Source organism: Musa acuminata, chromosome BXJ2-7, assembly GCF_036884655.1.
Source record: "Musa acuminata AAA Group cultivar baxijiao chromosome BXJ2-7, Cavendish_Baxijiao_AAA, whole genome shotgun sequence".
Classification (NCBI taxonomy): Eukaryota; Viridiplantae; Streptophyta; class Magnoliopsida; order Zingiberales; family Musaceae; genus Musa; species Musa acuminata.
The window spans coordinates 35,715,001-35,741,548 of NC_088344.1; the positions used below are offsets into that span (position 1 = coordinate 35,715,001).

At 40.0% G+C, this 26,548-nt stretch overlaps 3 protein-coding genes and 1 long non-coding RNA gene across 4 annotated transcripts; 2 read left to right on the plus strand and 2 right to left on the minus strand.

Moving 5' to 3' along the window:
• Window positions 1-1,849: 1,849 nt before the first annotated feature.
• LOC135617857 (pathogen-associated molecular patterns-induced protein A70-like) lies at window positions 1,850-2,850 on the minus strand. Its single transcript, XM_065118557.1, has one exon. The coding sequence runs from the start codon at window positions 2,691-2,693 to the stop codon at window positions 2,028-2,030; it is 666 nt and encodes a 221-aa protein (XP_064974629.1). The 5' UTR covers window positions 2,694-2,850; the 3' UTR covers window positions 1,850-2,027.
• Window positions 2,851-6,022: 3,172 nt separating this feature from the next.
• Window positions 6,023-7,358, plus strand: LOC135617859 (uncharacterized). Its single transcript, XM_065118560.1, has one exon. The coding sequence runs from the start codon at window positions 6,127-6,129 to the stop codon at window positions 6,907-6,909; it is 783 nt and encodes a 260-aa protein (XP_064974632.1). The 5' UTR covers window positions 6,023-6,126; the 3' UTR covers window positions 6,910-7,358.
• A 221-nt stretch (window positions 7,359-7,579) lies between these two features.
• LOC135617858 (glyoxylate/succinic semialdehyde reductase 2, chloroplastic-like) lies at window positions 7,580-12,843 on the plus strand. The gene is made up of 12 exons (XM_065118559.1): window positions 7,580-8,024; window positions 8,290-8,371; window positions 9,471-9,536; window positions 10,321-10,396; window positions 10,452-10,507; window positions 11,227-11,311; window positions 11,452-11,512; window positions 11,717-11,769; window positions 11,869-11,939; window positions 12,056-12,128; window positions 12,229-12,333; window positions 12,418-12,843. Exons 1-12 carry the CDS (start codon window positions 7,787-7,789, stop codon window positions 12,580-12,582), a joined length of 1,131 nt encoding a protein of 376 aa, XP_064974631.1. The 5' UTR covers window positions 7,580-7,786; the 3' UTR covers window positions 12,583-12,843.
• A 4,204-nt stretch (window positions 12,844-17,047) lies between these two features.
• On the minus strand, window positions 17,048-25,978 carry LOC103993008 (uncharacterized). The gene is made up of 13 exons (XR_010488872.1): window positions 25,825-25,978; window positions 25,563-25,706; window positions 25,221-25,284; window positions 23,344-23,484; window positions 21,883-21,945; window positions 21,374-21,439; window positions 21,214-21,288; window positions 20,039-20,258; window positions 19,705-19,786; window positions 19,185-19,258; window positions 18,689-18,763; window positions 17,586-17,665; window positions 17,048-17,460 (listed from the first exon to the last, which is right to left on the minus strand). It is a non-coding gene; the product is annotated as an uncharacterized LOC103993008 (long non-coding RNA).
• Window positions 25,979-26,548: the final 570 nt, after the last annotated feature.

Here is a 26,548-nt window from a genome sequence, read left to right on the forward strand (position 1 = left end):
CGACCCGCTTGCGATCGGTCAGTGGATCCCATTAGAAATGATGGTACTGGAAGGCAAAGGGATTGGATTGGCTCTTTCTGGGCCTCTCTTTTATTTGGTGATATTACATGATGACCACTTGGGTGTAAGTCGGGCTTAATTAACTCACCGTGCAATGTTCTTCTCACACGAGAATGAATCAAAGCAAAAGGTTGCTCTGTTTTAAGCTGTCCCGCAGCATCAGACTATTTGTTAAGTCATCGCTTGCTTTTTTCTGTCCAAAAGGAAGATGAGAATAATAACGAAGAGGCTGAGTCACTCGTGGCCGAAAGTTCGTTGTGTGGGGCCATGTCGGCGTTTCATTTTCTGGGCCCCCCGTTGGACCCCGCAACCCTCCCCATTGTTCGTTGTGTGAGTACATTGTAATACTTCAAAGCTACGAGCCGGTGTTGTTCATATGAGCACGTCACTTTGAACAAAGACACTATTATAGCGAGTAGGTTCATCCGTAATATTTCAAAAAAATTTAAAAATAAAAATAAAAACTTACTTTTTCTGTTACACGTGTACTTAAATTCCAACTTAATTGGCTTTAATTTTTTTATTGGCACAACTGAGGAGAATTAAAATGTCAAGTAGCAAACCAAATCAGATAAATAAATTCCTATTCGGACACGTTAAAAATAAGGGTGTTTGATCGTCATGGTAATATGTCTCATTAGTAAAGACAATTGGATGTCTGAGTCACCAATCTCACGAACCCACGAGTTGCTTCCACGGTCCGACACGGCCTTCCTCCGACATGGTCGGAGGCCGCGTTGGCGACGGTAGCGGCTGGAGTCTGGAGGACTAGTGATGCACGAATTCAGGGAGCATATCTTCACCTTGCCGGACGACCTGGAGGAGCTCGACCTCGCCGCAAAGGGGCCGGGAAATCCGGCCTACGTACGCTTGGGCTTAGATGATCGGCATAGCGATCCAAGCTACTCGCGAATCGTACGTTCGGTATCTGCAGCAGCACTCCGCCGGGGCATATTATCCGCTTCACCTCTCATTTGCCACGGCCGAGCCACCAACCACAAGAAGGTGCCCTTCTCCAAGTTGGATACGCAGGAGGGGATCGATGCTATTTGTGCACGTCTTTCTCTATCTGACCTGACTGGTAACGATGACTGGTCGAATAGGCCAACGACCAGGGTTGAAAAAAGACAATCTTCGATGTCTCCAGAGTCCAGAATTGATGGTGGTAATATTGCCGACCACATGAATCGAGCTAGCGTGGTGGCTTCAATCTTCAGTAGCTCGACGGAGACGGATGAGGCGCAATCATCCCCAAGGATGCCATCAGAATACCACAGAGTTAGTTAATGGTGGCCGGAAGGTGCCCACGCAGGTGCAAGACAGTGGAGCTCCCAATAAGCACCAGAACCATGCATCGAGCATGCTGGTGAGCGCCGTTTCACCTCAAAGCTTTTCCCTCCGATCAAAACAGTTCATCAAAATAAACGCAGTTAAAGTGAAATCGGCATAGGTACTTACGACACCGCAGCAGAACGCCCCTGCGGTCTGGCAATGGCATCGACTCCGGCATACGGTACACGAAGAGAAAGCTGAATCCGGAAGCAAGTTCTGAGTTAGTGAGGGTGCTTGATCCGACACCTAATTAGCATGCATGTGCAGGTCGGTCAGAGATGGAGTTCGATGCAAGCTGCATTAATTGTCTCCCTGCTACAGATGCCAGGACGCAACTAAGAGGGCAAATCTCGCCATCCAAACCACAGAGTGACTTAGAGAAGCTACTTGTACGTTCAGACACTAATCCTTTTCTCCAGCTCTAAATCAGGCAGATAAAATTTAGAAAGAAGAAGAATTCAACATTCGACCTCGTTAGCTTGCCGTTTTACTCTCATCAGACATACCAATCTATAATTTAATTCACAAATACAAGGTTTATTCTCTAGAAAGGTTAAAAAATAACAACAATAAATAACCATCACTACGAATGTAATTAAGCAGCAGGTTTTGATTTCTTGGTATTAGTAGTGGTGTCATTTGCCACGCTTGAGCATCTCCTTGTACCTCAGAATGGAATCTAGCCGCTGCAGGTGGAGCTGCTGCCGGAACCGGTTGATGAAATCGTCCGCCCTCGCGTCCACCTCCACCTCCTCCTCCTCTTCTGCAACCGGCGCTCCGCGGCCGCCCCTCGCGGTAGCCGGCCGCCGTACGATCTCAGCCGCCTCGAAGTGATCGAACGCCGAACTGGCGCTCGCGGATTTCTTCATCTTTCCCGCCAGCTTCCCCGCCGCTTCCTCCCTCGTGTCCGACCGACTCCGCCCGTATTGGTGAGTTTCGTGGTCGTGGTTGTCCTCATGGCTTGCTGCGGCCTCCGGAGGGTCCATCGCTGTCTCCAAAGGAGCCGCTTCGGGGAGCGTCCGGGAGAGGGCGGCGTCGATGGAGATCTCCCCGGATCGGAAGCGGTAGAGGCCGATTGAACGGATGCGCTCAAGCATGGCGGAGGGGCCACGTGAGAGCGGTGGGAGATCCTCCGGCGGGACGTCTACGCCGTCGCGGTGGTGGCGGCGGTGGGAGCGAAGGCTCTTGGAGGTCACGGCGATGGTGCCGATCACGAGGTTGAGAAGCAGGAAGAGGACGGTGGGAGTGAACCAGCCGCGGACCGAGGTCCAGATCGATGTCCATGATTCCTCCATCATCATCGAAGCACTTTTCCCCTTTGTTCGCCGGAGCACTATGGAGAGCAAGACAGAGGACGGAGGACAGACTTGAATGGCGGGTGGGTCATGGTAATAATCAGGAGCGAGGACGGGGTAGGTGCTTTAACAGCAGCAAATGGAGGACGCGTGGCACGAGCTTGTGGCGCACATGGGACGGATGGGCACACATGCCAAGGGAGACGGCGAAGCGTCAACGTACGGCGGAGGCAGCTCGTTTGAGTTACAACTTAAATGACCTGGTCCATGCTATTATTTGTTCCAACGTGAGATCGACGTGGTCCTCTAATGCTCAGGACGACTGCCGACAGAGATACAATAATCTTAGCATAAGTGACTGGACCTGGGCAATAATGGTTTGGTGGATCCATTACGGTACGTTGGGAGAATACTATGATATATGGGTAAAATATGATATATATATCGCATTGATATTACTATTATATGTTAAAATTTTATTAAAATAAATATCTTTTTATCTTTTCTCACCTCAAGTTTTTTTCCTCTCTCGAGTGTGTACTTAGGAGATCGAGGGATTCGAAAGAAAGTGTAGTCATGTGTTAATTTGGCATTTAGTAATCTCTTACGCTTAGTCGCGAGTTAGTGCATTGGACAGTAAAGAAGGTGACATCGCTTGAACTATTGTATTAGTACTAAAGAACTAACGTCATATGGTGTAGTAGTATCTCGATCGATTATTCGATTCATCCGCTTCAGCTAGCGGAGAGTGGACATGAGTGACTCACTATAGTGGTGCTCAAGCACCCAAATGGAACTGAGGGACCCACATTGGGAGGAGGATGTGATCGATCCATCCATTTCGGATGATGGGATTCATCTTTGTCTAACCTGCTCTCATGGTGTCAAACCTAATTAAGTAGCGGATGAAGGATGCGGTCAGCCAACTAGCTGAAGTGCTCACTTTGGGGCGACAGAAGAAGGGTAAGGCCAACTTGCTACAAGGTTGTCCTGTAAGTAGTAGAAACCTGTCTCTACCTAGCTTATTGAAACAAAGTCAAGATGATTGCTGGAGACGGAAACCCATCGATGGTGGACGGCGATCGATGACATCAGGTAAGAAGGTCGTAGTCACTATTATGGCATACATTGCTTCGGGTTGTGATGGGACAATTCATCATCGGTCCTTTGTTTATTTGCTCTGGCCTACGTTGGATGATTCAAGTCTATCGTAGCAAATTTAATGCAATGGAGTCAAGGTCACCAGATGCCCGCATAAGGTTGCAGAACAAGCTGTGATGCCTATACGATCAAGGTCCTGATTCACCCACATCGGTGATTCATTTTGTTGGTCGATAAAAAATATCGAGATGCCCACATTAAGCACCAAAGGGGAGTTTAGGCCTGAACAATGCCATCTTTAGAAGGTCATAAGGGTCGAACTTATAGAGGTCAACCTCCACGATGATGGGCATGAGCAGGCACTGGACCATGACCTCACAACAAAGATAGTGAGCCATGAACTTCTCATTGATAGGGTGGAACTAGAACCCTGGTGATAGGTTCGACTCAGCCTCTGCATCTCTTCTCCTCCCCCTGCACTTTGCTTTAGCTAAAGAAGAAGAAGATGCTTGTATTGGGCAATGGAGAAGACGATTGGAACCTAATGGTGTTGCTGAGAAACCCACACCGACTGGTGAAGGCTGGACCTCGGTTGATCTAGATCTATTACCTAAAATATACATGTCCAGTGGGATTCTAGTCCACCCGCATTGGGTAATGTAATTCACCTTTGGTCAACCCTTGCCTTATGATCAAGGGACCCATATCGAGCAATGTAAAAGTTGTGATCGATTTTATTGAATATTAAAATTTGATGATAAAATTAATTGATAAATTTATTAGATTAATATGTCTTTGAGATATATAATACAAGAATATTTCGATCATGGACTTGGGATCATTAAAAAGCTAGTGAAATATTGTAAGCTCTCATTTTGAGTATAGTTTGAATCTTTTTTTCTTCTTTAAGTTTAATTAAAATTCTAAATTATAGGAGGTGCGAGAACTCTTGTAAAATATATATAAATATAAATATAAATATATATATATATATATATATATATATATATATATGTTATCTTCTAAACTTGAAAATTGAGAGAGTTATATTAAGGATAGTTGATTTTCTCCCATTAAAAAGAAGGTCAATAGTGAAAACCGAAGACCTTGATAAGAGAAATTAGAAATTGATGTAGGTAAAAAAAATGAAACCATTATAAATTATTTTTTTTATCTTTTTATTTATTATTTATTTGTAACTTAAATTTATTCTGTTTACTTACAACTATAACTTAATCAATCGAATTTTCAAAGCGTATTGATTTATCAATCAAGTTTTAAAATCAATCAAAAATATTATTACATTATACATTCATCGGATATCATGGATCTGCTTATTTCTTCGATCTTAAGCGTCATGAAATCCATGTCATACTTTCATCTTCACTTTGGGCCATGGGCGTTGTGCTTTTAAATGGATGGCAGCATCCGGTCTCTCCAAATTCAAGTAGCAGGATCTATGTTTTGACTGGGTCGTGAACTCGACCTGAACCCGTCGGAGTTTGGCTTGACATGTCTGGATGCGAGTGCCATAGTTCACGGGCTTCAAGCTAATCCCCAAGTCTTTGTACGAGGAGTCCGTCTCGGCCCCGATGGACGATCCGGATTTCTCCAAACCACCTTCTCAATCAAGTTGGGCCGTACTCCTGCATGCGAATGCAACCAACCCTCGTCGCACTATTTGATTTAATAGCTCAAAGAGGAGAACGCCGTCATCTAACTTGATCTCGAATGGACAATGCCGACGTACTCATACGGATCTCAAACCTGCAGAAGTTTTACTACAACTGGTGCAGAAAGTACGAGTCAAAGTTCAAATGCTAGAATTGCTTCTCAGAAAATTATAATGTCCTTAATATCAAGGGCTGTTTCGTAGCTTAAATTATCCGTCTTCCAAATTCCTCCGTGGATCGTCGCATTCAGAAAGTGACAAATTTGACAACCAGGACCAACTAATGACGCCCACTCCCAGCGGTCTGCCGCCCATGTCATCTGCCTTCCCTCCCCCCCGCCAATCTCTCCTCCTTCTTACACACCTTTTATACTCGATACTGCCAGCGACCATTGGAGCTCTCGTCACAGCCGCGAGATCACAATCGAACGTCTTTCGTATCGTGGACTCTAATTGATGTTGGACGTTCCACCATCCTTCGAGCGTACGACGACGAGCCCTTCCTTTTCCATCATCTTACAAAAAAGGAATTGCGACAGATAGAATTTATAGCCAAATTTATTGTTCACCTACTATTTACACTACTCCAAGTGTGTGTGTGTGTGTGTGAGAGAGAGAGAGAGAGAGAGAGAGAGAGCGAGAGAGGGGTAAGGTGGGAGAAGAGCGATGGAGGCGTCGAAGCGTCCTACCTCCGCGGCTCCCCGGGCCGTGAACGGGAACGGAACCGCCGCCGCCTCAAAGGGAGGTGCCTCCCGTCCCACCGTCCCACCCACCAAGGCGCAGCAGTATCGGCTACCCTACCGCCCCCAGCGGCGGCCTTCGCCCCGACGCAAGCGCCGCTGCCACCAGGGCTGCTGTCGCATCTGCTGCCTGTGGCTCACCCTGCTGCTCATCGCCCTCGTCCTCCTCGCCGCCATCTCCGCCGGCGCTATCTACGTCCTCTGCCTTCCCCAGCGCCCCTCCTTCTCCGTCTCCTCCCTCCGCCTCTCCGCCCTCGACGTCCGCTCCGTCGACCTGCTCACCTCCCGCCTCGACCTCTCCGTCACCGTCCGCAACCCCAACCAGAGGATCGTCTTCGTCTTTGACGACGTCGCCCTCTCCGCCTCCTCGGGCGGAGTCACGATAGGTGAGGGAACGATCCCGGGCTTCGTCCAGGGCACCGACAACACCACGGTGCTCAAAGCCACCGTCTCGAGCTCGGGGCGGAGCCTGGACCCGACGGAGGCGTCGGGTCTGCGGCGGAAGAAACGGCATTCCTTGGAGATCCATCTCGACACCAAGGCCGGCATTAAGTTGGGAAGATTCAAGTCGATGCACGTGGGGATCAGGATTTCATGCAAGGGGATTGAGGCGTCGGTCACCAAGGGCAACGCCACCGCCGGCTCAACCAAGGGCGCGGCCAAGTGCAAGGCAAGACTTCGTGTCAAGATCTGGGGCTGGACTCTCTAAGAGACATATCAGTGTCTATCTAATTTGATCTTCCCAAAGCCAAACGTACAAGGTATACATATATATATATATATATAGAGTTTTCCTCGATTCTTTTGTGCGTCTTAGGAGTACAGTTGTATCGATCTATCTATCTTCTGAGGAGCGATCTCCCGTCAGACTCTATTGTTTCCCTTTTCCCCTGATGGAAGTCTGTCATTATTGAAGTCATGGTTTGCCTTTCACCAGAAGTCCATGGGTAAGCATTGCTCCTTTTGAAAGGACGATTTTAAGAGTAAAGAAAAGGAGGTGGCGGAGGGAGCCCATACTCTCATGCATGTCGGTGGTAGGATCACGTTCACTCGCCTCGTCATGTATTTATATATAATACTTCTTCAGAGTTTGTATGAACTGGCCTACCCACACTCTTCCAGTTCCAATGTACTCGCTGCCTGATGCGTTGCAGAGGTCGTTGTTGATGACGTCTTTTGGGCCCCCACCAACGCGTGCTTCTTGGATAGCATTGGTCTTCACCTGCAAACGGCCACTGACGGCATGACTCGATCCATGTTGCTATATATCATCAACCCTCGATTTCCACCTTACGTTTTTCGTCATCATCCTCCACCACGCTGCCCTATTGGCCCCATCTCTTCTCCTACATCTCTCTGCTTCAATCGGACACCCGTCACTCTGGCTCGCTCAATCGGCTCCCTCGATCGGGCTTAAGCCCAAGGTAGTACGAGTCCACGTTCCATGACAAGATAACATTGCTTTACCCGAGGAAAACGAATGCACCGCCTTATCGCGAGCGAGGAGAGGGGAAGGGTGCGGAGAGCGGCGGCGATCGTTGTAGCACGCATCACAACGTACGATCCCCTGTAGAGTGGCGAGGCAAATGGCCAAGTGCTCCGTGGCCAACGCTTCCATCTGTTTCAGGCAGCGTCTTCTCCTCCCTTTCTCCGCCGTCTTCACCTCCTCTCCTCTTTCCATGGCGATGGCGATGTCGTCTTCGTCCATCTACTGCCGCCCCAGGTTCCCCATCTCACCCCTGAGACGGATGCCTCGTTTCCCCAAGTCCTCGTCTTCGTTCACTACGATAGCTTCATCTCAGACCTCTGGCGACGCTGGCAAAGGTAATCTCACTCGCCGCTCTCTAGTCTTTCTTCCCTTCTTTAATTCGTTTGCCGAAATGCCGATTATCTTTGTGTCCTGAGTTCCATTTTATTGTAGTTTATCCTTAAAGTGTATTTCCTCGGTTCTCGTAACTATGACACGATTGGATCAATCACGATATCCTTTATTTTCCGTGTGAAATCTGCCACTTACCAGCAAATGTAGATTGCCTGGCGCTGAGATATTTATGCTCGATGTATGAGATTTTGTGTACTGAACATGCAGGAGGTGAATTCCCTGGTCGTGTTGGATTCTTGGGTCTTGGAATCATGGGCTCACCTATGGCAATAAACCTTCTGAAGGCCGGGTGATTCATATTATGTTCCTCTTTTTCCTTTTTTATTTTTTTCACACGTCTTATTTCTTTTTTCTTCTGAAATGAGTATTTTGTTTCCAATGATGGTATCATCACGAGAGAAATGTCTCTTTTCATGAGGTCTGTACTAGTGGTGTACTGGATACAGAATAAGGTGTCTTTATAATAAGGTTCTTTCACCGAATGATAAAGGATTCTGATTGTCAATCCAGATCCAAATATGTTATTGCATTTCTATGTTTTACTTCATCCATTAATTTTGCACTATCATGTATCTTATGCTGTTATGCATTTCAGATTTTCAGCCCATTTTTAGGTTCTCAAGCCAGCATGGGTTGAGTTGTTTTAAAAGATGTAGATTCAGAAAAAAAATTTCTATATTTTGTATGGATAATTAAACACATTGATGAAGCAAATGAGCATCAATTCAATAGAAAGTGTTATGAGCAAATTAAGGTCCGATAACAAAAAACAGTTTGGTGGCAAAAAGTATTAGGTGATGGAAGTTGTGGTAGTGTGCAGTAATAATCGCTTCGAAGTTGCTCATATATTTGAGATGAAGGAAACAAAGATGGTGCTGCATGTGAATCATAGAGGGGGAATGCTATGCTTGCTTGTGCACACAGGCATGTCTGTATATATTGGTATGAATATGTATGTATATATTGCTCTCCTTGTTTACCAAAAGTAAACAAGGAAAGCAAATTGAATGATAATTGATAAACAAGGAAAGCAAATTGAATGAAAAAAAAAATAGAGCCATCGGATTTTCATGCAACCGTAGATAGATAGGTGTTTTGTGTGATTCTGCATGCATTTCTATTTCTAGAATGCATACAAGAAGCAATGTCATTCCAAAATTCATCTCCATTGTTTTGCCCGAGATTTGTAAATAGTATTCGTTGCTCAGGTACAAGCTAATGATATTTATCATAGCATATCTGAGTTATGTACACTGCTTACCTTTGAGGATTAGCATTTGAATTTGGCAAACAGAATTTACCTGAGTTCAAACAATTATTTGCATATTGCTTTTCTGCCATGTCTCCTGTGGACCACACTGTTTTAACTCTTGACTTTCCATTTGTAGATGTGATGTTACTGTTTGGAATAGAACAAAGAGCAAGTGCAATCACCTCATTGACCTTGGTGCAAAGTATGTGGTATTCTTTGCATTTGCTATTCAGAAAATCTCTTGGAACTTATCTTTGCTATGAGCCTTAAATATTACTTTTTGCATGATGGCAAATTTAGTTTACCACATAAACTGTAAAGAATTTGTGTCTATTGAGATGATAATTAGCTTTAATAATTTGGACTGACTTCTGGCATCTAACTCACAACAAAGCCTTACCGTTCAAGTTGAAGATATATAGTGGAGAAAACGATGTTCTAGGCTATCTCTTTCTTGTGCAAAATAATTTACTGCCACATTATGTCGTATAGATCCAGCTATGGGGTAGATCAGTTTCGTGGTAGTCCTAATACTAAAAGTTTCTTTTTCCTTTTTGATGAAATCCTTGTTACTATCATTTACATGTTCTCCTTGTTATTCTCAATATATATTTTTTAATGTTTAAGACAACTTGGTAATTATTTTTTCTTTCTTGTTAGAACCTGAGAGATGGAAAGAGCAAGTACATATGTATGTCAATTTATGTGTCCAACACAATGTAGCTTGTTGGAATTGATATGCAATGGCATATTATGTCAGCTTCATTATCCAGTCTGTAAAATTCTTTATTTAACAACTATAAATATTATAATATCTTGATGTTGAACTTTTACTAGACATATTCTTTGGACTAAAGGTGTTTATATTTATCGTACCTATAAATTAGTTCTGGTTTTAATGGTTTCATACATTAAACTTATTTAGGCACCATCCTCAGAGACTGCTAAACTGAACTTCTAGTGGGATACATGTGACTTATTTGCAGATATGAACCTTCTCCTGCAGAAGTTGCATCGTCTTGCGATGTGACATTTGCAATGCTGGCCGATCCTGAAAGTGCGGTATGTATTTGTTGATTTCAACTTGTAGTATAATCACTGAAACATATCCTCATAGGTTGATGTCGCCTGTGGGACCAATGGAGCGGTCAAAGGAATGGGCTCTGGAAAAGGGTATTCTTCTTTCATTATCATCACATTACTCAATTTTATCAGCATTCTTGTTGAGGCAGATCTTGCTTTTCTTCTTGTGGTTCTTTTAATAACATAACCTAACAGAAGACATATGGAATCACTTATTTTACTGCTTAGATCTGCGCAGGTGTTGTTGAAAATTTCAACTCACTGGTTATTGTCATTTGCAAAAAAGTAATATCATCTAACGTGCTCCTCCTTAAAACAATCTTCAGCATATGGGATCAGATAATACTATGCCAATCGTATTTATTCTTGATAAGCACACATACACTTTTTCATTTGGCAATTAAGATTGTCTTTTAAATTTATGATTGTAAGTGAACAATTAATCTCCTTTCTTCCTCCTATTGGCTTGTTTGAGACTCTGGATTTCCTTGCTTTTCAACATTTTTAGACGTCTCTGCACTAGCGCTTGTGTACCACGATAAGCGTTTCTTTTCCTTCATGTATTCATCGGACATTCTACATTACTGGAATGTGGCTGAAAGTTGATACATTTTATGTATTATTTGAATTGCTATATGGATTTGCAAGCATTGATAGTAACTGCTGTATAGAATTTTGACATATAGGCAATTATGCCAATTGGTATGTTGAGAATTTTGGACCAATTCTTCACTCATGAAATCAGGTTCACAATACATACTATCTTGTGGTGTTACTTGTTGGTTTCTTAACTTCAAAGACAACTGCAGGTACGTTGATGCATCTACAGTTGATGGGGCCACCTCCAAGCTGATCAGCAAGCATATTAGAGATACAGGGGCATCATTTTTAGAGGTTTGAGAATTCTTATTTTGTTCTTTGTAGTTTTAATTGATTTATTTTAGAAGTGAAGTTGTCCTAGAGGTTTGAAAAGTTCTTCTAAACTTTTCAGTTATATTAGATTGCAACTTCTAGTGGGTTTTTCTTTTTAATAGGCTCCAGTTTCAGGCTCCAAAAAGCCTGCAGAAGATGGGCAGTTGATATTTCTGACTGCAGGTAAATCTGTCTGTCATATACTAGCAGTCAATCAATGTGATTAGTGAGCAGGTTCATGTTTGTTTGCATGCAGCTAGTCAAACAATGCGTATGTTCTTAGATTTATTTTGGTATCTTTGTCCTTGTACTTTTTTAGTTTTCTTTGCATCATAAAATAAATTTATTTCCTTTGCTAGGAACTAAATCATGGTTGTTAACTTGCAGGTGATGCTTCCTTGTATGAAATAGCATCACCACTTTTAGACATAATGGGAAAGGTCTGTGTTATTTTTTATTAAAGTCAGTCAGAGGTTAACTTTATCGTGTTTCTGTGGTTAAAGCTCTTTACTAAAGTTGTCGTCTTGTTTAACTTGTAGTCGAGATTTTACCTCGGCGAGGTTGGAAATGGTGCAGCTATGAAACTTGTTGTCAACATGATCATGGGAAGGTCATAACTGTTACAAACTCTGGTCCTAAGTAAGATCAAAGTAGATATAGGTTTCCAAGAGGAAATTTCAGACTCCCACACACTGATTAATTGTTGGTTTCTTCTAATAATTGTAGCATGATGGCTTCCTTCTCAGAAGGGCTTCTTCTAAGTGAAAAAGTTGGTCTAGACCCAAATGTTCTTATTGAGGTTGGTTTAGAAAGAGAAATGTTATAAACATTGGTGCTATGAGTATCTCAATTTGTTTGGTGATGTCAGTTCACTACGGTATAAGTTCTGCATCTTGCAGGTTATTTCACAGGGTGCCATTAGTGCACCTATGTTTGCCGTCAAGGGTCCTTCGATGGTTAAAGCCACGTATCCAACTGCTTTCCCTTTAAAACATCAGCAGAAGGTTAGTAAAGTTTTCTTAATTCTGCAATGCAAGAAGTTGTAAGAAACAGAAAATTTTCATATGAAGACTAGTTTCTAATGGCAGGATTTGAGGCTTGCGTTAGGATTAGCTGAGTCTGTGACTCAGCCGATTCCAGTTGCAGCAGCTGCAAATGAGCTCTATAAAGTAGCCAAATCTTATGGCCTTAGTGATCATGATTTCTCAGCAGTTATTGAAGCATTGAGAGCGAAGTTGCAACATTCAGAATGAAGTAAGTTTACTATCACTATTGAAATTGCATACCATCGTAGATTTAAACACAACGTATGGAAATTTGATAGTGTTAAAGCTACAACTCAGGAGTATGTTGATTTTATTTTCCATCTGTAATCAGTCTCTTTGTGTGTCGATGTTAAAAGAAAACTTAGAGCAGTAATATTACAGCAAAGCATGTCAGGGTCTACACTTAGGATTATTTTGATACTGTTGCCATGGCCTGTGACTCGTTTATAAATGCCTTGATTCCTAACATTTGTTTATTAGCAGGGGTTGTTTTTAATTTATACTTAAACACAAGTGCATTTCTAGGTTCCTTGATCCAAGCCATCTGATTCCTCTAGCAATGGACAAACAAGCATGAAATAGTTGTTGTCAAATGTAGGTCAAAATGTGACTGGCTTAACAATCTGTTTTGGTCAGTATGCATACATGCATGCAATGTGAGGCACATCAAAATTCAATAGGTATTGATCATTATCAGTCAATAGTGGTTACACTAACCCTCAACCCTAGTGAAAAGAGTTGTTTTGGCTAGTTTCAGCTAACAATCAATGTGTTTACAGCCAAACAAAAAAAGTGAATTGCAATAAAACTAAGGCTGTTGCACTACCGTATGCCTTGCTATTTACTTTAGCGAAAAGGACAACAACAAAAAAAAACCTAAGCGATGAAGGTGCTCCATTGTGGGCTTGCTGTGGCAGTCTGTGATCAGGATGGTTCAACTTTCATATGATTTCAACCCATATAACCTGAGGTCCTTACTACTTGAGCATAATGTTATCAATTTAGAAGGTAGATGTCAACATCCAATCTCCTATGGTGAAGGAGATGACACCTATTTAGTTTAGTTGAGGATGCGGAAGAATTGAAAGACTAGATCAAATCATTTAATAAAGAATGGGCATCATCAACTTTTTGATATATTACAACCGTGGGGTTTTTACAAATACATTAATGTATCGAATAAAGTTCAGGATGCAAAGTACTTGGAGGGTTTGATGGATTAGGTACTAGAGGAGATTGGTTCGAAGTATGTTGTGGAAGTTATGATCGATAACGGAGTGCATTTTAGGAATGTTGGATTGTAGGTGTTGGACCAGAGAAATCTGTTTTGGACATTATGTGCAACATTTTAGATAGACTTGATAACGAAGGATATTGGTGAATTGACATCTGTTAGAGGATAGTGTCAAAGACAATCCTTTACAAAGTTCATCTACAACCTCGCTAGACAGATTCGTTGATATAAAAGTTCATCTACAACTGCATTAGATGCATACATTGATGTAAAAGTTCAGAAACATAGAGATCCTTTGGCTTAACATCACTCACTTTGCCATGAACATTGTCCCTTTGAAGTTCATTCAAGAAAGAAAAACTTTGATCGATGAGTGAAAGGCTGATCGATATATCAAGATCCTCAATCAAAGGTGTAGTGCCTATATAGACCAAGATATTCATATGTATTAGAAATGTTGAATTAATTTAGAATTTGATTTAATGTCTATTTAAAACATGTATGATATTAAAAGTAAATAGTTTATCTTGTAGTATATTATCTAAATCCTACAATTCAATATCGATATAGTTTTCCCACTAGATTAGATTTATCGTGGGTTCTACAAAATGAAGTGTTATATATTAGCTCATGCCAAAAGGCAACAAGGCAGTTGATGCTATCACAGACATATATCAAAGAACACATGATTTGTTGGTTGGTTGAAGTTAATTTATTATTAATATTATAATTCATGTTATTTATATAGTGTCAATGATTTTAAGAAGGTTCTGACTCATTTTTGGATGATGTCATGATATTGTGTAGATATTAAATAGATATTGGCAATAAAATCACTCATTGTAAATTTATTGGACCTTAATGATGTGTTTGTCTAATAACAATATTGTTTGTAGCCTTGTTGTGACTATAATTTAGAGGGTCGACACCTAATCTAACGAAGGATGCAGTCTCTGTCTTTCCACAAACAACATCATAGAGGGTGAACACAATTAGTTAGTGTTGCATTCATTTTATTTTTGCACTTTAGGTTATAGAACAAGGTTCGTAATACTATACCATACCGGTATTTCGACCTAGGCTCGGTACCGGTACGATACGGTATACCTAGGTGTATAGAGTACTGTAGCAGTGCTACAGTACTACAGTGCACTGCTACAGGACTATAGTGCACTCGGACCGGTAATAGGCGGTCCGCGTACCGATAACCTATCGGACCGGTACGTACCGCCCGTAACGGGCGGTACAGCTCGGTACGGCAAACCCTGCTATAGAAGAAGAGCAATAGCCAGAGTAGTAGTGCCTATATGGACCAGGACATGGTGGTCGCACTATGGGAAGTTAGTCTATTAGGGATCATGGCAGGTCACTAATACATGCACCTAGTGTGTGAAGGGGAAGGGGAAGGGGAAGGGGAAGGGGAAGGCAATAACATCTAGACACAATTAATATATAATAATTTCAGTTTGATGACAAGACATTCTCTCTCATAGTTCATGTTCTATGAGATCCATGGAGATAGAGCAACATGTGAACAATAGTGCAATTGGGGGGTAACCACAATGACCAATTGATTGTTCCAACTACTCAACCAAATAGTGGGGCATGGATGGAGCAATAATATTTTATTCATGTCATTGATCATAAAGCTTTACAATTCATGTTTCTTATTTATATTAGAAAGGAAAGAGGAAGACAGATCATAACTTATGAAGCCACATAACAGTAGGTTAGTGATAGACGAAGAAGTTTCAATGCACTCCAACCTCCACTATCATATATGTCCTGGTCACACTTACCTCAGGAGGCTCATCAAATGTGTGTTGTTAATGATGATAAGGTAACAACTGTTACTATGTTGATGCATCAACAATACACGATTTATCAGTTGAATATATCATGAGAGTAGTTTAAAGATTAAATCTGAGAAACCTACCATATCGACATATATCTTTAAAGGATCGAGAATCTTAATCCTGAAGTCTTATCATTCAATTTGATGATAGAAATAGGTATCTACATTCTTAATGGATTTGAAAAGATAAGATTTTCAATTATCAATCCTTATATTCTAAAATTTTTATGCATTTCTGATTTAGCTATATTATATTCTTGTATAAATTAATATACCAAGAAATTAAAACATCTTAAAATAAGTTTTTTTAAAGAAATTGATTGACTTTTTTATTTATAAATATATTTTTTTTGACACATGATACACTCATGTGGATCGATACATATCGATCCAATTAAGGATTGTTATCGATCATTTATGATATGACACAAGCGGACCAATACATAACAATCCAATTAAGGATCTATACGTCTGGTCAGTTATAGTATGATAGTTTGTGCCATGGTGTTTCTTAACTAGATCGTTACATCTGGTCAGTTACAATAAGGCTAATTATAGATTGTCCTATATAGTTAGTCATATTTTGCATCTCGGTCCTTATATTTTAAAAAGTTATATTGACATACCTATAGTTACAAAAGTGAAATATCTAAGTTCATTTATCCTAACGACATTAGTTTTACCAATGAAAATATGAAAACAAAGGATAAAAATATAAATTTAATATTATGATGGTGGCGAACGACGACGATGCTATGCCGAGCGGCCCTTTCGTTGCTCTGTATCTGCATCGGTGCTTCGTCGTTGTGGAATCGTGCCTTCGCCTTGCTCTTCCACTCACCTCGTTGTCGTCGCTATTGAACCTAGTAAAGAGCAATGGAGACGATGTGGTGGGGGATGTTAGGGAGGTGGACGGAGTGGAGGCGATCGTGAGGGCTCTAGTTGACGGTGACAAAGGGGTGAGTGCGAGAGGGAAGAGCAAGGTGAAGGTGATGTTGTAAAGGGTTGCGACAGCGTGTTAGACGACGGTGAGAGCGCTATTGGAAAGGGTTATGGTGACGTGTTGGGTGACAGCGAGGCGTCGAGGATGCTCAAGGTGCACACGAGTGCCTCATGGGCAAAGGTGGAGGTTGAGGAGGGTAGCAATGACATTCTCCTAGGCCACGAACAAGTGGTGGTGGTTGAGGAGGTGGGTGGCAAGGAGGGGCACAACACCGACAAGGGGGGCACACATCTCTGAGTCTTGCTTCGATAGGCAACAGATCTTTGCGATGACTTCAACATCGAACTTCGATTCCTCGACGACATAGTTTCAACACAAATACAGAGTAGCGAAAGGATCGCTCGACAATTACGTTAACACCTGTAACATCATCGTCTGTCACCACCAACATTGTTCGTCACAACTAGAATGTTAAATTTATCTTTTTACTTTTTATTTTTATATTTTTATTAATAAAATTGATATAATCAAAATAAATAAACCTAGATATTTCACTTTCGTAGATATAAAGATATCAATATAATTTTTTAAAGTATAAAGATCAAGATATTAAAAATGATTAACTATAAGAGATAATATATACAATTCATGTCATTGTGCTTCTTGTTCTATATTACAAGCCCGTCTTGTGTCTCCCCTTCATTTGATCTCCAAAGATGAGAAAAATAAGAAAAAAAGGTTAATATTGATGATCATTAAAAAAAAAAAAAACTGATAACTTATGCAATGTACCAAGCGATTGACCTTTAATTTGACGCATTGTCCAATGGACGACCTTTAAAAAACTGATAAGCTTTAATTGGACGAAAAACGCAGTCAACGTATAACTCAGATCCCCGATAAGGCTTTAGGATATCCTGCCGAGACTACCACATAAACAGCGCTCTTAGAACTCAAACGATATCTGAAATATTACGACTTTGGTGAGCATGACAATATGTGGGCTTTGAACTTCTCCAGCTCCGCCAGAACCTCGTCTTCGGGTCTGTATATCTGGCATTACCAATTGCCCAATTGCCAAAACAAGGATAAATCCTCCTTAAAAACACAAAGGTTCCTACACCATTTATTAATGGGAAAATATGGACCACCAGGAAAATTGATCCAATGAGGTTCACCTGCAAGGTACCACCTCCACCGGTGCTTCCAGTCATCAGAAACACCACCGGTGCATTCCAGTGAATCTACAACTTTATCCCTGCATGCATGTTCACGAAAAGAAAGAACGGTTTCAACAATCAATGGGCTGTGTATACCAACCATTTCCAAAAACAAGATTCCATCTGGGAGAAACAAAAGCTTAAACATAAGAGAGAAGAGAGACATTACATACATTCCAGCCAAAAAGTAATAGCTAACAAGAGAGAGTAAAGGAACTCATGAAGTGCCCTCCTGTTCTTTAATCCTAATATCAGTTGCTTCATTTGGTCATCTTTATTTAATCCTAGCTCTCATCATCAATCAAACTTGACCATCAAAGCTTCATTTTTGCTCAATAAATTTAGTATCACTATTGTCCAGATTCAGTCAACCTAATTTATCGCTGCTGCAGCACATGCTACAGTTATGTGGGGGCAAAAGATTCCGGTCTAAGCCACCATCTTAGGCATCTTGCATCGAAGTTAATGGTAGTAGTAGTAGTTAAGACATAAAGTAGCCGAATTGCAGGACCTGAGAATCTGACTTTATAAGAATAAAGAGAAAGTTATGACACCTATGCCCTGCATGTCGAAAGAATAAACCAGGGGGGTGAATTAGTTCCAGCACTTTCTTTCTTCTTACCAACCTAAAAAAGAGAAATATTTTGATAAGATGCATTTTAAAGCAGCAAAATATTTCTAATCAGGACAAGTATTTAAAAAGAGAACACCAACACTTCTGATCTCTATAACTCTCCAAGAATAAGATCTCTATAATTCATTAAGAGTAAGCAAACATGTGGGAGGTCACAGAAGGGCATGATGCAAACCACCACAACAAAGGAGAAAGCACAGAAGTACTAGTGATTTTCGTCTCTATCCCAATATATGTCTTGCATTCTCAAAAAAGGGGAAAAAAAAGCCATCAAATGATCATAAATACATTCATCATGTCAATAGTGGGAAAAAAATATAGGTTCTGATTGTCTTCAAAGCATCAGCCATCAAAGCATCCTTCCAAAACAAGTACATCTACTAGTCATAAAAACTTTGTTCAAGAACTTCAAACAACAAACGAATACCTTCTCATGATCCCATATATTGAGGAAGCCATCCTCAGCAGCACTTCCAAAAACTGATGCTCTGTCAGGAGACCACTGCAGCAACAATCAGTAGACAGAATGTAGTGGCGGTCTTCAACAGGGATGTTTAATAGTGAATGAATTTTTTTTTACAAATAAAACAAAGCAAATTAAGATGGACACAGAACAGCAGCTTCGTGACTTTCAAACTTATATATGGGTGACCCAAGACGTCCAGAAGTTAAAGTTACGGCGATCAAACATACAAACAGAATTATCAGCAGATCTGTCCAAATTAAGATTGCAAAGTCATAGTAAGGGTGAGGCCAATTTGACCACTGATTCACATACTAAGTCATGTTCAAATTGGAATCAGCAATAACTGAAACAAAATTAGAAGAAAATAACAACAGTCATGTAAATTCAACAGTAATTAATAAGACTAACAAAAATACAAGTGAAATAACAGGAAAATGTAGAAGATCAGAACATATACCCAGTCAAAATAAGATTCTGGTCATGGGGGTTCCAATCCACACAGTGAAGGTCAGCATTATGAGCTTTCTAGACCTTGCAACAAAAGATTAAGTTACAATAACAGAACTAGAAACATTGTGATGAAGGGAGAAAAGAAAAGCTAACATATAGATAAATAGAAAAAAAAAAGTGCTGATGTCGATTTATCAGCATAATTTACTAATAGAAATCTGCAACAAACAATCATCATGACAGTGTTACAAACAAAGCCCAGAAATGTCATAAAATGATTAACCCATAGGATGCAGGACAATATTACCATAGCAGTTGGCAATTATACTGTAACCGCATGGCACTAAAATTTTTTGACAAGTGAATTTTGTATAATTGAGTATTACCCTCAGCAAACAAAAACATCATGTATGGAACATTTAGGTTTCATGCATTTGGACAAACCAGGGGTATCCAAGAGATGGCATCCTATTTATTTTTAGAAAGCATATTTGCAATCATATTTTAATTAAGACAACTGGCTGTACCTTGACAACCAGACTGCTACCAACTCGGGCATCCCAAAGAATATGGCAAGGATCATCACCTACACTACAAAATTCCTGTGCACTTCAAGATAGTTAAAAAGAAGATGCTGTCAATATGAGAACAACATAATACAGACAACCAACTTTTTTCTCAGGTTTGGTCATGATACAGAAAACTGTCTAATCAAGCACGCAAACATGGGGGAAGAATGAAAATTGCAACATAATCCAGAAAACTAAAATAAATATTTAGATCTCTCAGATTTGAGAAAATAAGGTGTACCCAATAATTGGATGGTATGAAAAAAAACTGAAAGAGATTACAGATGAGTACCTGGATGGACAGAACTGCACATCTTCAACAGTATCTTCATGTCCTTGGTACACACCTCTTGGTCCAACAGTTGGGCTGCCTGAGCTTTTCACATTACCAGCTTTAGTGGGCTGCTTACCACTTGAATTTGGAGTTGATGAGACAGGCAACTTTGACAATGACTCTGATAGAGAAGAGATATGATCATGTATGCTCCACAAGACAACAGATTTATCCTTACCTACCGTAGGCAAAACAATGTTAAAACATATACAAGAAGGGAGAATATAAGCTTTATCATATTGCAAAACATGAAGGTTAAACTGGCCACCACTGATAGCAATTCACAATTTAGGCCAAGCAGATTCAGTGGAGAACAATCACACTATGCCAACATTGTCTTTAAAGGGTGAATCAGACAAATGACGATAATGGATTCAGGCAACAAACAACTTCATAAGAAGGTTGTCTGTACTCAAGTAATTACAGAACACTAATATTAATGAACATAAGCATTGACAGGCAGCGTTGCATGATCATGGGTGAGCAACGTTTTAAGTGAGCTAAGCTTTTTTTTTTCGACAAAATTGTAATACCCAATAGTTCTACACACTGAGAAATAATAAGAAAATGGTCTTGTATATGTGAAGTTAGGGAGTTAAAAGAATGCATATGTATTTCAAGCCATGTGGATAGATCTATTATATGCAAGCTATTGGAGAGGGCACTTGGGTCATGAGGCATCAAAGCATCTGTACAGATCTCTCCATGAAGGCTATAAATGCTAAAATGACAGCTGCATCAAGTGAAAAGAGTTTCCTTAGTCCCACATCATAACATTAAAAAACAATTCTAAACTATAAACAACACCTTGTACCATATAAACTCATTCCCAACAAGTGGCATGACAAGTCAAACAAACACAAAGGTTATAAAGAAGAGTTAGGACCTCCAGAAAGCACAAAGGGTTCAGGACACACAGCCAGTGCAAATTATGCATTTTGTTCATGACCTGTCAATATCTGCAAATATGGACTTGTAAGCAGGTATGAGGACCATTCATTTCCTACTCTAAGGTATGAGGACCATTCACTAATCTTTGGTAAAAGAACAAATTTTCACTACACAACCAAAGAGATACAAATGCACAAGCAATTGAATTACTGAAAACGCATGTCTTCAAATTATTGACTGACCAAATTTGGAAGGGATTCAGTAGCTCCTAACATAGGATGACGATTAGGTTGTGCCTCAACATCCCAAATTAAAACCTTCATAAGAGTATTGAGACATTACAGAAAGCCCAACAAAAGTGAACTTGGCCAAAAATGACACCAACATTGTAGTTTTCCTTACATCAGGGCTGTCAGTATGTGTTGCAACTCTTTAGCTATTCTGAGGAAGCTCCCTGATTCTGTTGACCTGCACGAAGCCACACATTAGCGAGGACTTGATTGTCCAATCTCGTATAAATCGAGGTATCTAGGAACACTAGTAATTGATCCCAAGTAAAAAAGCTCACTAAAGAACATCAACCAAGTAATACAAACTCGAAGTTACTAGAACTTTTGCTTTATGTAAGCTAGCCAACAATGAATCTAGACTGTGATTGATACTCGCTGCAAACCAAGTCAGACATTAACCAACCTAACCGCTTTGTAAAACATGACAGTGGGCTGGTTTGGCTAAATTATACTGAAATACTGAATTTGGCAATAAATTTAAGATTCTTGTCACGAGATTATTACTATGGTAACATCAAAATCTAGAATCTTCAAACTGAATCTGGTAAACAAAAATTCTAAATGTACAGTGACTCAGTGAGGTAGAAATAGACAAATAAGCAAAAGATCATTATTTCATACCTCCCCCGGATGTATGATTGTTTTGTATTTCTTCACAAATGGTGAACGAGCTTCTTCATTGAACTGCAAGCATCACAGCATTAATTTAGCACAACATAAAGCAAACTAAAATTTATTTAACTTGCGAAAGTAAAATTCATGCTTTATATAACATCAGATAGATCTTTGCAAGTGATAAAAGTTAAGAATCACTCTAACGAACTGTGACAAACATAAAGATTGCAAACATTAGCATCTAAAAAATTTGAACCTGCAAAACAATAAATATTAATACACTACCATTTAGCAGCACCACCGACCAACACTATTGTAACTACAGAAACAGAATTGAACTTATAATAATACACAAACAATTAAAATCACAGAGATTTTCATAGATCACTTTTTGCAATTAGCTAGATTTCAAATTAATAAACAACAATAACAACTGGGGAGCATATATAATTGTGTAACCAAGAACAAATAAGAAGCATAAATCAGTGTGTAAAACCAACAACTGAGGAGCACATGTAAGCATGTAATACCAATAACAACGGAGGAGCTTGCATATTAGATAGTATTCACATTAATAATCAAATGCTCATCTGCTACCTCAATTTAAAAGGGTTTACACATGGTAATAAAACCAGCCTTTGGTGACTGAAGCACACCCCAAAACATGTCCGTTTGCTAAGACAAATTCACCAATATATCAAAGCTAAAACAAAGAGCAAACAAAATTTTCTTCCGTATGTCTAAATAAGTGTGATCTTAAATAACTTAGTATCAAGCTGATGATTTCTATGCTTTGAACAATATTGCACACAAATTAATATATAAAATCAAGATCCAGAAAGAAAACACGTATACTGCTGCAACCTGGCCAATGGACCTTTTGATCTCGTAACTTGGATGTATAGACCAAGAACCATGTCGCCCAATATGCTTATGCCCAAATTACTAGTAGTAAGCCATCAAACCTTACACAACAACGCCAATTCCTGATGTTGGACTATTCGGGCAGCAATACACATATGAAAACAAGTCAACCATTTTTTTTTCCAATTTATACACCACATATATCATGAAAAGGCAAAAGCCAATAGCTTTCGCATCAATCAGAATACAGTAGGGGAGAGTTTCAACTTTCTTTTGCAACTTTGTAAGCAAAGTTTGCATTGCTCCAGGCCACAAAAAAATCTCAAGCTTATTTAGTTCCCAAAGAAGGAAAAACTATATCTTAGTTCAAAACAGAAGTTGAAATGATAATCATCAGAGGAACATATTAGTCATAATAAAGCAACATCCCAGACTGATATACATTAATCAGCTTAGTTGAATTGTTGGATGTGCCTGAGAAGTACATATGGATCACTACATTTCAACCAAATGTAAGCTAAAAACAGAAATAAACCCTTTTTAGCAATCACACAAGCAAATCTAATGTTACAATCACCAAAATGATCTATTGAACCAAGTAACCTGGGATATATGCTCTGCCGCTGCAACTCTTGGCTTGACGACTTCACAATTTGCTATAACAAGAGTATTTGGCACAGAGAAATCAGTCTGCAATGTCGCAGCTGATTCCTTACACACTTAACCATTTCCAGATTCCAGTCTCTACATCAGAAAGAGACAAGATACGGCTCAAAAGAAATCTTTTCTCTGTCACACAGCAGCAGAAGATACATATGGGAAATGAACTACTTTGTCCGAATAAGATGACCTCAAAATATCTTTCAGCACCATTGAATAAGAAAAGCAATAAAATGAAGTGATATAAAAAACATGACATACAAACATGAGAAAACTCATCAGTCACTAGCAAATAAGTACATTTCAAGTGCCAACTGAACATACAAACAAATGCTTGCTTATCAAAGGAGTTCTGAAGCAACACACACTCCAAAAATATTTTGAAAAATATTAGAAACCAGCATATGTGTTATACGCATAAGGTGCTGGGAAAGGAAAGAACAATTTGTCCTGCTACTGATCTTTTGTAGTAAATCAAAAGTGTGTGTTCTTTTTTCTGTTCAAGTGTTGTAATTTCTTTGCTTTATTTTAAATAGACGTGAACTATCAATACCACCAAAATAGCTAGCACACATATAGAACTTCTATAAAAACAGTGCATAGAAGAATCTTAACCCATTCATGTTTGCACCAAACTCAATCCAAAAATGCAAAAACTACTTTACCACATCATTCAATTAGAAATAAAAATATGACTTGCATGCTAGCAAAGCTCTTTAAACTATTGTAGATACTAAACAACTAGCTGAGTGTTCTTAAAAAAAAATGGTGACTTGCTTCTATTATCTGCTTCATACAATTTTGTTCACTCTTACCATACATATTGGTTGGTATCACTAACTAGTTAATGTGAGAAGAGGAGCCAGAAACTCTTGAAAGTTACTCATGCAACAGCAATCAGAGTGGCATTTGTAAATAATTAGTTAAGTGAAGAAGAAACAAATTTTGCAGGTACGTAAATAGCATTATCGAACTTGGTGAATCAATATTTATTATATCTAAGTTTAACCAGAGCTAGGAAATGCAAAGAAGAAAATCAACCTTTTAAAAGAAATTTTTATCTATTACACAATAAGATTTTACAACATACATATCTATCCCATTGGAATTTGACAAATTCAACTGCTACTTTCTGATATTGGCTGAAAATAATTAATTCTGTAAAAGATAGTTGAATTGCAGTTTGAGTTCCTTAGTCCCTTGAACTGTTTGTAATCCACTTTAAAGATAGGAATCACGTAACAATTATAAGAACCAAGAAGCTTGCAGAAAAAATCACTTCATTTGAGTTCTCCCTGGTTAAAGCATTTATTCAGTCATGCTGTGCAAACATCTAGTATCAAGTGTCTGACATGCACTGTAAATGGCCATTTAGCAGTCAAGGGCAGTGTTCCATAATGTAATGAGCTCCACATATGTATCAGGAGAACATAGGTCTGATGTCACATACAACCCAGGTCATGCCCAAGAGAAGTGTAAATATTTGATGTGCCATAACATCATAGGACTTTTTAGTGCCACAAGTACAACTGTCAAGAACATATAATAAAAGGTTTTAAATGTTTGGAATCTACACTTAACTCATATAGAATATAATCTAGATGAATCATAAGGGCATAAAGGGAGTCAAAATTGCATGTTTGCACAACAGGCAACATATGTCTCAACCATATGATGGACACACATTTATCATTATGCATGTAGATGGATCGAGCATAGGTTTTGTGGTCTAAAGCAAAATTCATTTCCCAACTGAAGCTATGGATATATTCGGTTGCCAGGCAAGAAAATGTTACTTGTTAGGATCTTGGTGGACTTACCTGCTCAGAGAGGTATAGCCGCTGCCGATTCTTGTATGTTGCTTGCTCATGTTGAGGCCCCCACCTACAAAGGAGAAAGAAATTAAGTGCAAGAAGACCGCTACAATGAGGTTTATGAAGCAAAAGAAAAGCCACTCGTTCACCAAGGTTTAACTGAGAACCAAGATCTCCTATATTCCTAGGTTCCGCGATGATATTAAAATCTAGGTCGTTGTTTTATCTACATTTCCATTGAAAGACCAAAAGTCAATTACCAAAATTCTAAAATGCAAGACGGTCCAGTCGTTTCCCGAAAACAGGGGCAAAGTAGAAGAGGGAGACAGAAGAAAGTGAGTCAAATACACAATAGATCTTCTCATTCCCATGTGTATTCCCGTGATGTTTGCTGTCTAACGTCATCTTAGTGCGAAGCTAGCACGGGTCCACGTTCACGACACGGTCGAGTAAAGAAGGAAGCATAAACCCTAAGATGTACGATGCAAAACCCTGGAACAAGATCAAATCAGGGAAAACCTTAACCGTGACTCCGAAAAGTGGAGATAAAAGTTAAGATAAGGAGAACGAAGAAGAAGAAGGAGATATGGGGAGTGAGAGGGAGAAGTACCTGCAAGAGAGGGAAGGCCAGGCGAGGTTGTGGTTGGCGAACCAATAATCATAGAGGACGGGGACGAGCGACTTCCACTGTTTGTACCTCTTGTCAACCGTCGCCTTCCCCCCTCTCTCTCTCCCTCGTCTCCTGCGCGCGCCAGTCTCCGCCTGGCCCCGGCTTCGTAGCTCCGCTTCGGACAACCCACCCACCCTTAAAAAGGTCGATTCAAATTTCCAATCTGTCGGGCTATTCATGGGCCGGACTCTAATAAAGCCCAAGCCTGGCCTTCTACGTCAGCAGCGTATCCCAGTACACAAACCGCGTAGGTTAGCGTCCATGCCCACTTAAATTAGGCATGTCATAAAGATTATAGAGTGTAGTGCCATCCAAAAAGCTCTTCATGCGCTAATTAATGGCCCTACCGAAATCCAACAAAGCAAAGGAGTCGTACATAAGTATGATAAAAACATTTAGTTCTATATTGATTTGGTTGAAGAGTATGAAAACGAAGGACTAATAAGTTCAACAAAACAAAGGAGTCGTACATAAGTATGATAAGATCATTTAGTTCCACATTGATTTGGTTAAGGAGTATGAGAACGAAAGGCTAATAAGTTCGTCAGATCTACTTTACGACTTAGGACGAGTCGAGGTTGCCCGACAGCACAGAGTTGTCGCTTCTCGAGGTTGGATATCAGCAATGACGAGGCACACCGATGGCTGGCGCGTGCCGACGAGA